Source organism: Nematolebias whitei, chromosome 6, assembly GCF_014905685.2.
Source record: "Nematolebias whitei isolate Nwh7 chromosome 6, NemWhi1, whole genome shotgun sequence".
NCBI lineage: Eukaryota > Metazoa > Chordata > Actinopteri > Cyprinodontiformes > Rivulidae > Nematolebias > Nematolebias whitei.
This window is the reverse complement of record NC_056503.1, coordinates 39,119,656-39,136,309: the sequence shown is the minus strand read 5'-3', so window position 1 is coordinate 39,136,309 and position 16,654 is coordinate 39,119,656. Positions and strand designations below refer to the sequence as shown.

At 39.3% G+C, this 16,654-nt stretch overlaps 1 protein-coding gene across 3 annotated transcripts in view; it reads right to left on the bottom strand.

The window, feature by feature from the left end:
• robo1 (roundabout, axon guidance receptor, homolog 1 (Drosophila)) overlaps nucleotides 1–16,654 on the bottom strand; it is a 277,150-nt gene that overhangs the window by 42,982 nt on the left and 217,514 nt on the right. For all 3 annotated transcript variants that reach the window (XM_037677598.1, XM_037677596.1, XM_037677597.1), the window contains 4 exons: nucleotides 9,067–9,224; nucleotides 2,603–2,723; nucleotides 1,081–1,219; nucleotides 821–948 (listed from right to left, as the gene is read on the bottom strand). In XM_037677598.1, the coding sequence (XP_037533526.1) occupies nucleotides 821–948; nucleotides 1,081–1,219; nucleotides 2,603–2,723; nucleotides 9,067–9,224 (546 nt within the window). The remainder of the gene's footprint in view (nucleotides 1–820; nucleotides 949–1,080; nucleotides 1,220–2,602; nucleotides 2,724–9,066; nucleotides 9,225–16,654) is intronic.

The following is a 16,654-nucleotide window of genomic DNA, read 5'->3' as shown; positions in this document are numbered from 1 at the left end:
TTCTCCCTACTTGTTTCACCAGGCTGCAAACGTTCCTATTACTTTGACGTTAAATGGCCCTTGTGTTCTTCTGATTCTCAGGAGGGTTGAGGGGTGATCCCAACCCCCATTTTCCTTGAATGCTTTCTTTCTGAATGTTCACACTCTGTGACCAACTGCTTTATATTCCAACTGTGTTATTAGAAGGTCCAGGGGAGAGGGCCACTGGAGACATGCAGAAATTCCATAGGTTCACAAAAAGCACTGTAATCTTGAAACGTCAGGCTGGCCTCTGGAGAAATGTCACTTGTATAAAGCAAATGAAATTGATTTTTGTTGAGCTCCCGTGTGCACAGCTCTACAACTGTTATGGATTTTTGCATTATTTTTTATTAGAAATCAATTAGCTAATTGAGAGAGAAGAGTTTAAGTGAAGCCATATACAAGCAGAGCTCACGGTATATGCTGCACTGAAGCTAGGCTTTATGTTTTGTGGAACATTTATACATTATGTCATCTGGACTTCGTTTTTTTGTTAAAAAGAAACGTTTCGCCCCTCATCCAAGAGGCTTCGTCAGTCTGAGGCCTAGCCATCTGGTATTACCCAGAAGCCACCCTGACTCTTGTGTTTCAAGCCTGCCTCAGATACCCCTGAAGTCTGGCCTTTTCACTAATGGTTTCAAAAACACAAAGTTTGTTTTCTCAGTCATCCAGGTATATAACAACAAAAAAGGTTGAATCATGTCATCTGGACTTCGTTTTTTTGTTGTTATATACCTGGATGACTGAGAAAACAAACTTTGTATTTATACATTATATTTGCAGCAGTGCTCTTGCTTACCGTGGACGGTGAGCGTGGCTGATGCCTCCGCCTTGCCCACCATGTTCTCTGCCACACAGGTGTAGGAGCCTACATCAGCTGAGAGGACACGACGAATCTTCAGTGTGTGGTCCTCACGAATCTCATACCTGTTTGAGCCAGTTCCCAATATTGTACAATGACAAACACACACACAAAAGCAAAACCGTTAATGCCCTAGACTTAAAAGGTAAACTGTTAAAGGACTGTTTTATAAAAGGGAGTTGGTTAATGACTCATACCTTCCTTTAGGCAGGTCACCATCATCTTTCCTCCAGCGTACAGTGGGAACTGGGTCACCACGAGCCTCACACTTAAATTCCACACTTAGGTCCACTAACACCACCTGGCTACTTGGGCGACGTACAAAGCTGGGGCGCTCTGCACAGATGAAAACAGCAAGTAAATCAAGCATACTAAATCACAACACAGCAACAAGTCTGCAGTTTTAAGATAAAGAACAATAATACCTAATAAACAGAACGGTGCATGAGCTAATTACATTATGCAAACTGTTTTAGTATTCCAAATGTCAGGTCTAATTACAGCAATGAGTTTTCATTCTAAGAGCTACTTAGCATTAATATCCATTCAACAAAATGACTGCACAGATTGATTTTGCTTTTTACATATATATATCCCATCTCTTGATGACAATGATATTTTATAAAGGCTCAGTTATCTTGAAAATAAATTCAAAAGAAAATAAATACCCACAATATAATCAAAATGGGAAATGTATACAACTAAGTGTAAATGACCCATTTATTGTTTTCATACTCAGATGTGACAAGTGCACAATCAAATGAATAATTTGTGTAAATAAGCATACAGCACACACATTAAAATGTTATTATTAACAACAAAATAGCTGTAAACAAATTGTACAAGTCAAAACTAAAATTTGAAACATACTGACCACATGGCACACAAAACAAAAGCCATGCCAACAATTACTCATAGCTTGTTGTAGGATACAATGTTTTATCATGCCTCTTTTGTAATTAAATGTACAACACAGTCTACAATTTGATGAAGAGATGTTTCTGTCATCTAGGAACTTTTATCACACTAAGTCTTTGACTTTGTCTTGTCTGAAGAGCCCAACAGTTTGCAGCTACTAAAATTATTTCTATTAACTTGTGTACACTAAGTTTAAACAAAGAAAAAGTCCCTCATAGCTGCTCTAAATGCATCACATAAGATGTAAAATCCAGCCTGGGAACTAACCAGTGTAGGAAAACATTTATGTTTCTGGTTTGCAACATTAACCCAAAGGTTAAAAGCTTATTTATTTCTCATTTAGTTTAAATAGTTTAGTGCTGGAAGATTTTAACTTGACTAAATCAGATTTAGTGTGATTTATTTAGTTACTTTTTTTTTACTGACAAAACATAGGATGTCTCTACACTGAAGGGATACAAGGGAATTGTGCTAAAATCATAAAACTAGACAATTTCACAGGAGGGTATCAAGGTCAAAAGTCATAAAAAACAAACAAACATATGTTTCAGCTGGTCACTTAGAAGACTTTAGTAGCCAGTTTGACACTGGGTTTAGTGTGAAACTGTCAGTCAGCTGACTCATGTGGAAACAGATATATCAATTTGTTCTCTCGGAGGGGGAATATTAATTTATCTTTTAATTTGTTTTAAGGATTTAAAGGATTTTATTTATTTCGATTATTGTTTTTAAAAGACACAATTAGAAAAGTCAGTGTAAAGCAGACAATGAGTAAGGCATTGTAAGAAAATATATATTTACCCAGCACTGTAAGTTCAGCTATTTCACTTTCACGTTCTCCAACCATATTTGTGCCAACACACACATACTTTCCAGCATCGCTCTTACGGGCATTTGTGATCATCAGCTTTCCTCCACGTATCTATGACATTTACAAAAGAAGTCAGAGATTAAATATAGAAAAAAAAAATGCATTAGTAATGTCTGACAAACACGTTAAAACCAATAGTTGACAAAGAAAGCCAAAAATATAAGGCATAGCTCATATATACGTGGGGTGCACCGATTACAGTTTTCTGGATGATCAGCAATCTCTAAAAAGCCTGACCTGCCGATTCCGATTTTTTCTGATAACGATTTTGTTTTATAAATGACACTGTCAGGTGTTATAAGGACACAACATACCTTCAATTTTCCAATCGTATTTTATTGAAAAACATACCCTTGAAAAATATCCTAGAAACAATACAAACTTGTTTTAACTGGCTATTAGGTAGAGCTCTGAAATATAAATGAAGTTTAGACAATTGTTGTTAAAACTACAATAATCTGTAAAATTGGTTTCTCATGTACGTATCGGCCGATTGCCGATCACCCAAAATTAAGGAAATCAGCTCATATATCGGCTGGCCAATTTATCGGTGCACCACTAATATATATTCCAGACTATTATAAATATTGCTCTTGAGATTTTATGCCTCAAAAATATGAAACACATTGAGTCTGCTAAAAAAATGCCCTTGTTAGATTTTTACTTTGAACTCACAAAAGCAGAAATTAATTGGATGTGTGTACATGTAAAGTTGTTTTGCATGGTCACCCGTCAGAACAATATCCAAATGTCCAAAAATAACCTGGAGACAGTAATACATGCATTCATTACATCTAGGCTTGATTACTGCAATTCACTCCTGTTTGGTATCAGTCAGACCTCCATAGCACAACTACAACTGGTCCAGAATGCAGCAGCCCGATTTTTAACCAGTACAGGCAAAAGAGAGCACATTACACCAGTTTTGGCCTCGCTGCACTGGTTACCGATTCACCTTCGAATCCAGTTCAAAATACTCCTGTATGTCTACAAATTGCTGAACAGTTTCACCCCCCACCCCCCACCCCAAAAAAAATCTCTCTGATTTGCTACAACCGTATGTCCCACCACATTCCCTGAGGTCAGCAGACCAGTTGCTCCTCACTGTTCCAGGAACTCGTCTTAAGCGCAGAGGTGACAGGGCCTTCTCTGTAGCAGGATCAAGACTTTGGAACGAGTTACCTCTGCTTGTCAGACTGGCCCCCTCCCTCTCGGTTTTCAAATCCCGTTTAAAAACTCACTACTATTCAGTAGCATCCTGATGCATGCTCAATAATCCAGGTAGAAAAATCTAAAAAAGTTAAATCTGGTCCTCTGGACCATTTTTTTTTTTTTTTTTTTTTTTTGAATGTCCAGAAGACCAGATTTAACTTTTTTAGTACTATTCAGTAGCATTCAACACCAGAGGATCTGTGTTTTGAACCTGTATGCTCTACACTGGTTTGTCGTCATATTTATTATCTGCATCGTTTTTATGTGTATATTTTTGATTTACTTCATTTTGTATATTACTTTGTGTGTTGTCTGTTGTTCTGTCTGTACAGCACTTTGGTTGGCCTTGTAGCTGTTTTAAGTGCTCTATAAATAAAATGGTATGGTATGGTATGGTAACAAAACAGGCCTGTTGCTTTTCTAGGTAAACTAAGAAAAAAAAGTCTCAATACAACCCAGTAGCAAGTCCCTGAGGTATCACCCGAGGCACATTAGGACTGGAAATACTTTTACAATAATGCCAAAGAGCTTGCATGCAGTTTTCGTTTCTTTGATTGCATGGACAATGCTTTAAAGAAGAAGTTTCATGGATTTATTTTCCTCCTACTATGTGCAGGTGACAGCAAGGGAACCCACATTTGTAAATAGCATACATACACACACACATTGGGTAAATGTGTGTTTATCCAGGTGAATGTCATGTCTGTTATTTCCCATGGCTTTGATTACAGGCCAGAGGAGACGCTTTGTTCTCAGGCAGTCAGAAAAGCAACTCCAGCCTCAGCACAGGCCCCTGAGCCTCACTCTCAGCTGACAACCATGGCAGTCAGTGCAGACACAGACAATAGTACAGTGCACCAGTGATCTCCATGCTTAGATAGAGCTCAAGGTTTTAAATGCACACATCAGCCCTCAAGACCAGAACCAACCCCTGCAAGCATGTAATCGATATCCTTATTAGAAAAGAGCTAACAGAGAACTTGAGACGCAATATCACAAAAGTCAGCTCTACCGTGACTACCATGTTAAACCCTCTTACACGTATGATGTTATGCAGGCTATGATGTCTCAGTTAATCTACATCATAGAAAAGTAGGTGACCGTGGTGCACGCAGGATAAGGCTAAAACTGTTGAAAAACTCCAAACACATTCCTCTGCGTCTAAGACATTCCTCAAACCTCCACACTTTGGATTGATATTCACGGTAAAGCAAAAGGAAAAAGCGCTCAAAGAATCTGTGGAAGGCTGCTTTTTTAGGGCACCCTGTGGTGCTGGAAGGGTTTTGAAGTATCGTTATGTTACTGTTTGTTGGAGGAACAGCTTAACAGCTAAAACAATGTGACACTCACAAAGGCCCAAGGTCAGGGCAGACCATACAGCAGAAAAAAAGGAGGGGGTGTACTGCTGGTTCCACAGGGCTTAAACACAAGGATCAAGTCAAAACCCTGTCCACTTTATGCATACTCTTGCCTCAAATGGAGTTTCCTTCTCTCTCCTCCCAGCATATGTGAAGTGCCAGAGCAGCAGGGATCCTGAGAGTGGTGCTAAAGTAAATTAATTCAGCAGATTTATTTATTTTTTCACTGCATCCTTGTCCTCAACACAACACAGTGCAGCCCAAGCTGCCCCAAACCCCTCCCAGCATTACAGGTGGAAAGCTCTATCATGTTGGCTTTTGTCTCTTGTTATTTGGCATTGCTGATAATGCAAACCCCCCACTTGGCATCATGTTTGCTGGTATTCACACCACAGTGCATTTTCCAAGCTTATCATTAGCCACAAATGTTACACAAAAGAAAGAGGACAATGTGTTGCATTTTGGTCATTTATGTAGATACTACAGACAACCTTGTGCTCTGAAAGACAATGCTGGAGGTTTAAGTACTGGCATTTTCCCTTGCCTCCCTTTGTTTAGCCTTCCCTCTTTGTTCCTGAAAGGCCAGTTTGACAAAGCTGAAAGAGCATAGCACCTAGTACCACAGGAGTGTTACAAAGTAACTGAGCAATCTCTTTTTTGTTGCTCTGTGGCAAACTTTCCAAACCTGCCCCACATGAACTTGTGAGTAAAGTCGACACTGCACCATGCTAGTTGTTGCAGACAGCAAACTGAAACAGATGAACATAAGAAGATTGGTTGTATGGTTCTTCTCAATGAATGTCACTGAAAGCTCTTTATGCTGCATCCTGCAAACCCAAAATGTTTCATCTCAGCGCAAAGAAAATCCCCACTGCAGGTGGTTTGGGACCTTGGAATGATCACTGATCACCAAGAGACTGCATGTTTCAGCCTGTTACATTGGAGGAGGAATGGACTGAACCACAGATTATAATACAGGCTGACTGAGGAGGAGGCCTTTAATGAGCTCAGCTGTTGAAGTCAACCTTTCAACCCCCTGTGTTCCTCTCCTAAGTCCCAGATTCACTCGCCAAAATTACTGTAACATAAATAAAGTCTGGAAAGTGTTCAAGGATTGTCCAAGTTCTGTTAATGTGGGAGTCCATGGGACACCAGCCAGACTCCCATCTGTCACTACAGTTGATCACGTATTTTAAGATGGTCATACATGACATCTAGCATGACGTTTAAAGTGGTCATTTGGGAACACTCAGTTTGTGAGGTTCTGTGCCTGACGGGAAGTTTACAGTGAGCAACACCAGCTGTCCGGTCCACGTTTCCAGATCCACAGAAGGCTCAACTCTGAATAGCCTGGTCTGTACATCTGAGTGCTCAACATTTATTCAAAGCATGTCAAACATCACATTTATAAAAGCCCACAAAAAAAAAAAAAGATTACTGGGTTTAAAGGGAATATTATTGACTATGCACAGAAAAATGAGAGGAATGCAACAAACACAGAAGAAAAAGTACAGAATATACTTTAAAGAAAACATTAAAAAAGAGGTATCCTGCTGTACAATAATGGACAAAACTTTAAAAAAATGCTAATAGATTGATGATGCACTTTTGCTTAAAAAAATATTAAATATATAACTCTTTTGATCTCTCTATCAAAAGAGTACACATTTAATCAGTTATCAAGGGGTGATCATGTAACAAAATGTTTCATGTTTACTATGACTCCAGACTAAATTCAGTAACATATGCCATATACAGTAATTAAGTTCTACTTTAACTGCTTCATTTCATCCAGTTTTGCTGCTTGGCAGCCAAAAACAAGCCAAAAATCTTCTGCAGCTGAGCTTAGAAAACCTCACAGAGAATAGCTGACCAGTTTAGGATGTTTACTCTTAATCAGGGTTCTGTGTTCAACCAAAGCTGCTCCTTATTTGTAACGTGTACAGTTATCTGCTGATGACAGCTACTGAAACAGAGTCTAATTGTTAAAGACACGAAGTTAGATAAATATTGCAAAATGAAGATTTTTCTGCAAAGATCAGTCCTACGCAAGCACGGGCAGCTGATTGATACCACAGTGCTGGCTTTGGTGTTGTAATTAAGGTTGGTTGTAAATCAACTGATGGTTGTTTAGGTTCTGCAGCAGCTGCTGCTGAGTACAACTTTCTCTTCTTTGATTCTGGTCAGTTCATTCCTTCCTCCTGAAGTATGCTCCTCCAGGTTGAGCTCATCAACAAACTACCGCTAATCAATGTGCTGCTGCTGACAAAACGAGCAGGACCAACTGAAACCTCTACAATTAAAAGTTTATTTGTGTAGTGAACTAAGCCTGAGGTCAAATCCTGACCTTAAGGACCTTATGGGACAGAAACTGTCATTTCATTGATTTGAATCCAGAAATACAGGTTGACCCATCCTGAGACTTTCTTTCTTGAATTAATCAAGTGAAAGAACACTCTCTTTTCTATTATCATTACTATTTTACAAATGTTTTGATAATCAAATTCTGTCTAGTTCAAACCATTTCCAAATGTTGAAGTGAACTACTCATTTTTAAATCAACTGTGAAACAGTAATAATGATTGTTAATCCTCATTCAAAGTAGAAATCAGGTTAATGATGCATTGTCTGATTTTCTGTCTTCAATGAGCAAGTTGTGTAAGTTGGTCAAAGTTCAAGTTTCGGTCAACTGCAAGTTTACTGTAAAAGAAATGTCATGTTTAACTTTTACAGCAAGATACTGGAGAAGTGACTCCACGAAGTCTGAGTTCTTCATAATATCTTTTGTCTGTTCTTAAACAATCTTAATCTTTTTCCTTGACTTTTTTAACCTCTTACATCACAAAACACACCTCTGTTTTGGTCCATCGACCAATCAGAAAGTTCTCAAATGAACCGGAAGTGAGCTCTTTTTAAAAGGTGCAATACTTCCTAGTTCACGGAAGTTCTGCAGTTCTGCGGGAGGTTCCAGCTCCAGTCCAGTTCCAGAGTTCAGAAGGCTGGAATTCAGGATGCTGGAGGAAGAAAATAAGCTGAACGAGAGAAGTTCAGAGGAATTATGAAGTCTGTTCTGGATGATCTCACGACTCCGAACGGTTCCCTACTGTCCTTACGGAGACGCTGAAAAGTGGCTCGAAGTGGAACTTTACGCCGGAACTGACATATCTTCAGAAAGGTAAAAAGTCGATCTTCAACCGCAAAGCGTACCGTTGGGTTAAGCTGGTCCAAAGGAGCGTGCTGTTCTGGTATAACAGACAAATTCCCTCCCCATCTCTCTCAACTTAAACTTCATTTCCCATCTTTAAAATTCTTCTATCCTGCTAGCAAATCATTCCAGATATTTTTCAGAAATGTCTGTGTGAAGCTGGAAGCAAGGTTTTCAACCATCGCCGTATGGTCTTCCTTGTAAAACTAGCCTAAATAAGCTGTTGTTATTTTCAATTTTTGCCAATTAATGTAAATGTGTGATGTGTTAAACTTGATTCTGTTAATAAATGACCCACTGTCGTTGGTGAGTCAAAGATAATTAACGTCTCACGTTACATGTTTAATAATTCAATGCACGATATTATCCAGTCCAGAAAAATGAAAGAATCCGTTTAATTTATGAATATATATCAGCATATGTTCATCTACATTTGGGTTTAGGAATCTTCCTGCTTTGGTTTAGTAATTCAGACACACCAAGCTTTCAACAGAGGCGAAAGTGGTGGTAATGACTCGACCTTCGTTAGATCACTCTAGTTCACACATTTGAACATATCTCTTTTTGACATTTTTACACATCACTGATATCAGTACTGAATAAATTGTGGAATACTTACAGTGATCCGCTCATCTCTGTCATCAATATTTACTCCATCTTTTTTCCATGATATGGTGGGTTCAGGATGTCCACGAGGAGGCTGACACTCCAGTACCGCAGGCTCTCCTGCTGCAACAATCACATCTGCAGGGTTTTGTCTAAAATCATCTCGTAGAACTAGAAAAAAAAAAAGAATAAGGAAGGAAATTACCGAGTTGTCAAATACACCAAATTTTGAAAATAAATAAATACAGCAAAAGGCAGTGAAAAAAATAAATCAAACTTTTAAAGCATGCCTAGTTTGTGTATAGTTCATACGGATTTAACATGTACCACATGAACTACAAATTATAAATATAAATTGAACATTCTCCTTCTCCCTCTCGCTCTAACCAGCAATTAAAAATGCATTCATGTCATGGTGACAACCTTCCTTTTTATTGACCAAACCACACCAACCTACAAACAAGATGGCTGCACACACACTCAGCACATCACCTCTCAGTCATCACTTCTTCAATCAGGTCTCTCTTGTAAATGAGTCCTCAAGGCTCAATGGGATTTATCTGTCTAAATAAAGGTTGAATTGCTTCTCAACACTACATGTTTAAATCGCGTGCCTGTTGCCAGTTTAGCGCTTATGCCTGTTCCGTTCTAACATGGTTGGAAATCTATATTGGATCCAGTCTTCTGTAAAGACTAGAAATGTTATTTGTATTGAATTCTAGAATTTATTTGGGGAAAAAAAATAAAAAGCACCCTTGAATATTTATTTTTTAGCAATGGGGTTGACAGCTTCTTGATTTAAGAATGGATTTATTGATGTAAAACTGATGTTGATTACACCTAAAATGATAAACTCAACACAATCTGCTGGCTACCTTAGATAAATAATATTACTACTAATTGAATTTTTATGTATATGAATGTTTCAGTGCAGTGGCCTGAGATGACTTCTGTTGTGACTTGATGCTATATAAATAAACTGAATTGAATTGAATTGAATAAACTGAGCTAATTTGACTTTTATTTTAGGCTTAGAAAATTAAAGAAAAGACCTTACTTAAATTTGAAGGTATTTTATCAGAATGTAGCATTTTTCCAATACTGTTGCATAATCCATATTCAACACTTCGAGTTTCTGAAAGTCTGAAAGTAGAGACATGCCTGATAGTCAGTTTTACATAACTAGTGTTTATGGTGTAATAACTTGCCGTTATTTCTTTTACACTTTGGCCCCCATCACACATTCAAAGACATAAAGCAAAACTTGCCATCTGAAAAAAAAAATCAGACCAGACATAAAAAAAAAAGGATCAGACCTGCATAAGTTATTTTTCGCTACTTTGCGGTATGACTTTCGCAGACTCGCTCTTTCGCAGTTTTTCAACAATTGTCAATTTTAATATTACCCATGTGATTGGGACCATACAGATAAAAAGTTAATGAAAAAATAATACTACGGACAGGTACCACCATTTTGTAGTTTTCTTTCAATAAGCCTATACTGTATTGCCAGTCCAAACGAACTACACTACCCAGAAGTCAACACTGCTTCTGGCCCGCTACTTTCTGCCAAAATGTAGGGGAAGTTTTGATCCGATTCGAATCTGACTAAAAAGTTTGGTCCTTATTCATAGTGACTTCAGCGCTCAGAGGATACAGAGAGCTGATCAGAGCCAGAACAGAACTGGACCAGAACTACTTCCAGCTTCATAGGTCAATCTGAGTGCTGCTTGCCGACCCACAAAGCTTTTCGTGTGGGGAGGTTTTGCCTAGAGGTCTGGAGTTTTCTCCAGAGCTCATCTGGACTTTTTCATTGGATTTCTTTGGATTATTTGGACTCGATCGGGACCATTGTGTGGTTTTGTGCTGGCTCTCCGAAAGTCTGGCTCTCTTCAAAAGCATCTAGTGCTCAACGGCTCAGAACATGACCAGAACTGGACCAAGGCTGGTGAGTCCCCAATAAAATTTTACAGTACTGTACAGTACATATATGCATGTTGTTAAATCTACATGGTTTTAAGAATTTAGAACATTGCAAGAGTGTTAGAGAGTTTCTACTTTGCTGTTTTTTCAATTATTGCGGGAGTGTCCGGACCGGAACGTAACCCCCGCAATAACTGAGGGGCTACTGTATTTAGAAAGTAACATAAAATGGAGACAGGGAGGCTTTTTTGCTCATCAGGATGATTTAAAGTCGTCACCTCAGATCAAAGTCAAGCTCACTGAAGGACTCCTCATAAACTGACAGCCTACAAATTCCTGAGCAAACCCTTTAAGCACGAGTCTACCCCATGTCCTGCTTGCTGCTTCTTGTAGTGCTGTTTTCAGTGCAATATGAGAAACACTATAAAAATTACTTATTCAGTCATTTCTTACAGTAGTCTTTCAGATCTACACCTGCCCAAGTGTAGCAATATAAAAACAGCAGAATATTTGATGAAGAATCTTGTCAAGAAAAAAAAGAGACCTATCAATGTTGCTGATCCACACATCTGACCACAGCATTTTTTTTTGCAGACATCTCTACAGCGGTTGGGTGTTTGACGCCCTGCATGTTCTGCACTCACGCTGATCCATGTCACACTCAACACTGCAGCTGTGTGGCGAGTTCGTTTTGTACGGTTAACAACAGGTCGAGTCGTTCAGGAATGCAAGTGAAAGCACTGAACATCCGATCTGTTGAAGTGCATAGTTCTTCTGAGGAAACACCGACGTTATTTCTATCAGAAAGCCAAACTCTGAATAGGATTACTGTAAGTCAGCAGCTTTGAGTAATAAAGTGAGTCAAACCCTGAAGATGCTCAGCCCACTTCTCCTATTCTTGTAATTAGAGTTACTCTTCTATGAACATGATGTTAAAACATGACCAAGTTAATAAAAAAAAAAAAACAATATATAAATAAAATAAAGACAAATTTGGGGAGCTAATGTAACGTTCAATGAAATGCAATGGGGCTTTTGCTTGACTTTTGACGTTATTTACACAACACCTCACCTCAGAAGGGTCTCTATCCCCCCCCCCCCCCACACACACACCCCTCATTGAGTTCACTGTAATTCTTTTAGCCAACATTCACATGCATGCACCCTTTGTTAAATCTACAAAAGATGTATAAAGATACAAAGAGGAAAGAAAGAGATAAAGTGCTGACGGCCCGAGGGAAGCTGGCATCCTTCGGTGTTTATATCAACAGCACAGTGACCTCCAACCCCCACCACACTGCCTTCCCTCCTCCACCAAACCAACACCTCTTTGTTATAAACACAGCTGAGTGCAGCACAGCAGACAGCCCCGAACATCTGCGTGGTGGAAAACAAATTCCTCTGGGACGGAAGCAGAATGGGGAAGAAGGAGACAGCCAGACAGTCTCTTAGACAGACAGACGGGCCCGGATCCTGATGAGTTACTAAACCCCAGCTCTTTTTCCCTGACAGACATGGATCTGTGGTTGAAATATTTGCCTCTGCTCCCCTTTGCTCATATATATATATGTATAATTGATACTATGCATTAACCTTTATTTAACCAGGCAAATCTCACTGAGATCACAGATCTCTTTTGCAAGGGTGGCCTGGGCCTGACGACAGCCTACATACATGTTTTTGGACAGTGGGAAGCAAATCGGAGTGCCCAGAGAAACCCCCTGCAAACACAAGGAGAGCGTACAAGCTCCACACAGAAATACCCCAGGTTCAAACCAAGAATTGAACCCAGGACCTTCTTGCTGTGAGGCAACATTGCTAACCACTGATCCATCGTGCTGCCAAATTGAATAATATGCCATCTAGCATTCTAGTATTGCTTATTCCTGTATGCATACTGAAAAAAAAAAATCCTCTTAATGTTTCCATTTTGGGGCTCAGTAGGATGAGGTAGGCGGGGGTGGGTGGGGGGATGCTCTCACGGTGTGTGCCGTGCTGGGAGTGTGTGGTGTGGTCTGTATCTGTGTTTGGGATAATGAGCCCACTCCACTATTCTGTCTCTCTCACGAGCCTGCAGCTGTCCCCTAGCAGATAATATTTCCTGGGCTATTAACAGGAAGGCCAAAGTCAGTGTGTGTGTGTGTGTGTGGGGGGGGGGGGGGCTATGCATTTGTGTATTAAAAGACATATTTTCTGTTCGTAGCTTAATGTGTAGAAATGGGCCAAAATCACAGGTTCTAGCATGGCGCTGCCTCTTTGTCCATCCTGGATTTACTCACTCATGTTTGTGTTGAGATGGGACAGGGTGGCTCGGGTCAGATATCAGTATGACACTTTATGGTAAATGGAGTGGTTTTTCTCAATTATTTGATTCCAGAATAACAACAAACAAGTTTTGCTGTCATGGATAACACCATTTGCTACAGAAAATAGCTGAACATCTGTAAGACAACTGCATTATCAAAGCAGAGGGTTAGGTCATAGTCTCAAACATCTGTCAGACCCTGCCAAGCTCCATCCCGCCATGCTTCAGTGTACTGTGGTATAAATTGCTCCCTGGGTCTACAGTAGCAAACTGTAGCTGAGCTAAAGTAATTAACTACCATCATTTCTTACATCCAAAACCCTTTCTTAAAACGGCTGACTGGGATGGCTGCTCTCAGCTCTAAAAACCAGCAGGTTCGTCACCCCAGCAAGTTGTCCACTCTCCACATGCACACACATGCATTTTTTTTTCTTGGGAAATTGAAAACAGATGTTTAAATGTCAAATTAAAATGAGATTCCCATGCTGCCCCTCCAACATTAATGAAAAAGAAGACTTAATGCCACACACAAGTCTGAGTGGAAAGATCCTATGAGCTTTATTTGGAGGAAATGAAACCAACTCAAACAAGTTCTCCAGGAAATATTTGAAAGGGTACAAAAACAAACCCACCAGGGAATTAAAGGTTTATCAGAAGGCACTCTAAATCAGCCCCACCGAGTCACAGAACGCAGCATGGGTCCCCCCTTTAGCACTGGATTTTTTATTTCCCCGAAAACTGAGTGGACATTGTTGGATAATTAAATATCCTATTATTTATCTGCTTACCTCAAATAAGCCACTCTGAGGACACGAGAAGATTTTTAACCAATTTGACTTTCAAGGACTCATTCAAAACAGACTACATATACAAAGAATGGATCATGTCACTGAATGAGCCTCGAACAGTTTGCTGCAGACTTTAATACAGCAGCAGAGTCCAGCAGGCATTCCCTCATAGCCAACTGAAGTCAGAAGCATAGACAGGATCCATGGCTGTCAGCTAGTCAACCTCCAGCTGGAGATGAGAATGTTTTGGGCATGTTCTCATGGCGTCAACACCAGTGAGGCACTGCGAGTCAGCAAGATGCCCTACAGGCCGAGACAAGAAAATGTTTTGTGCACACATTACAGGAAGATGTTCTGCCATATCGTAATACAAAGTAAAATAAATATTCATAACATAGATTCTCAATCTCTTAAGTCCCTGAAAATGCATTTACCACAAATTTGAACAATCATAAACCTTCTACAAATACTGTCCATCCAAACCAACGGATGTGAACTTGCCATTTTGGATGCAACTGTTAATGCTTGAGGTTGAAGTGTCTGAACATGCACATGTTGTTGAAATACAACAACACATCACCAGCCTCGTCACCTGGCAAGAAAACAAAAGTAGATTCAACGCTTTTAGCATTCTAATCGAAACATTTCAACAAAGAAGAATCCGTCCAGAGGACCTGACTTAACATTGTTCAGTTTTTCTACCTGGATTATTGCGCATGCATCAGGACGTTTTTAGCGTTCTTGTGTAAACATCTGTTTCGATTTCAGCATTAATAACAATCTGTAAAGTTTTCACAGATTGTTTGTGTGTAAACAGGGTGTAAAACGTTATTTTCCGCATCTTTGGCTTTTCATTTTAATTACCACAGTTGTTAAAGCACATTACAGAAAACAGGTAAAGAAACATAAACAACAAAGGGTTAAAATTTCAACAATAATTTATTCGCAAAATCAGTAGGTTGAATTATTATTTTTTTACATATTCCTTTATATCACTCAAATACTATTATTTAGCCGAAACCCCACTGTTTCTCCAGGTGTGTTGTTTACGCCATAAGCATTGTATTCCTTCATTCTGATCTTCACCTCGCCTCCAGCTCTGGCCTGGGAGACGAGCACTTCTCACTCTCCTCTGTGATGCATCTCCCACTTTGTCTTGAAATTTCTCACTCCCCTCTCAACATGTGACCTCTCGGCTCGCACACCCTGAGCAGCTCACTTGAAACACAAGCTCATAGCAGTGGTGTGTTAACCCATGGTGCCACATTGCACCGGCTGCTGCAGGTGGATAAACTGCCAGAGGCGTGCGCAGAGTGAGCCTGTGTGGTTGTGCTGCATAAATGTGTAATATTGCTCGTGGGTGTGAAGATCTAACATGACTCCTACAGTATTCTGGAGAAACTCTGCTGGCCTCCTCCACTTTCCTTGTCCCCCCCCTGACCTAACCACCAGAGAACCTGCACAGTGACCTCTTCTTTCTGTTTTTTTTTCTGTTTTGAGCTCATGCTCTCCTGTGCACCCTGCAGACACTCAGTTATTTGCAGCTATCTAACAGCATGCACGCTGCAAACAACATGATACTGTTTGACATAACTAGATGAATAAAAATGTAAACTTCACAGCTTCACATTTATTAGTTAAGCTCACAATAAAGCAGTCACACATTTCTTACTAGATGTTTTGTTCTTTGAGAATTTGATTTACAGACTTTTAGTTCTCTCTATAAATATATAATTAAAAAAAAAACAAAAAAAAACAATAGAAGCTTTCTTCAGTAGCGTGACATTCAATAAGAGGTCACATCTGCAGAGCCACATTGTGGCTGACAACCTAAGTGCCTGTTTGACCGTGAGCGATCTGCGGAGACTTGTAAATATGTCAACAAGAACAGACACCGTTACCCCACTAGCTTTTAGGGTTTGCACCTGCACACCCAGATGCCACGAGGTCATCCTGCTTCAAATGAAATGTGTTGCTGAACAGAGACAGAATGCTCCAATTATCAACTTGGGGTAAAAAAAAATAAAAAATACACAAAAATTAACAAAACACAGACAAACGTCTAAGGATTTGCTTTCATAACAAGAGTATTTGCACCTTCATCTTAGAGATATGAGATTTAAATGTGCTCTTTTTTTTGTTTCTGATGTGCGGTATGAAGTTCAAGGTTCTTTATTGTCATTCGTATCACATGTGGTACATGAGATGGAACGAAATTGTGTACTCAAGGTCCTAGTTACACCCAAAATAGCAAAAATATAAAGTAAGAAAAGAAACAGTAAATAAGTATCTACACTATAAACTAAATGAATGCCAAACAGTACGCTAAAAGATCTAAGATATACAATTTAAAAAAATGGGTATGAATGGGGTTGAACATACACTGTATTAAAATTATTGAGTATAACAGAATGTTGGATTTAATATTTTATACCTTTTTATAATTCCTATCAAGCACTCAAATGTCAGGGCATATAAAGTGTGTGTGTGTCTTTCTTCCAAGGTTGAACTATGTTTATAGAAAGTGTTTGCTAAGTCTAACTAGTTGACCTTTAAATATAATCTCATAGTAGCTAAAGATAATT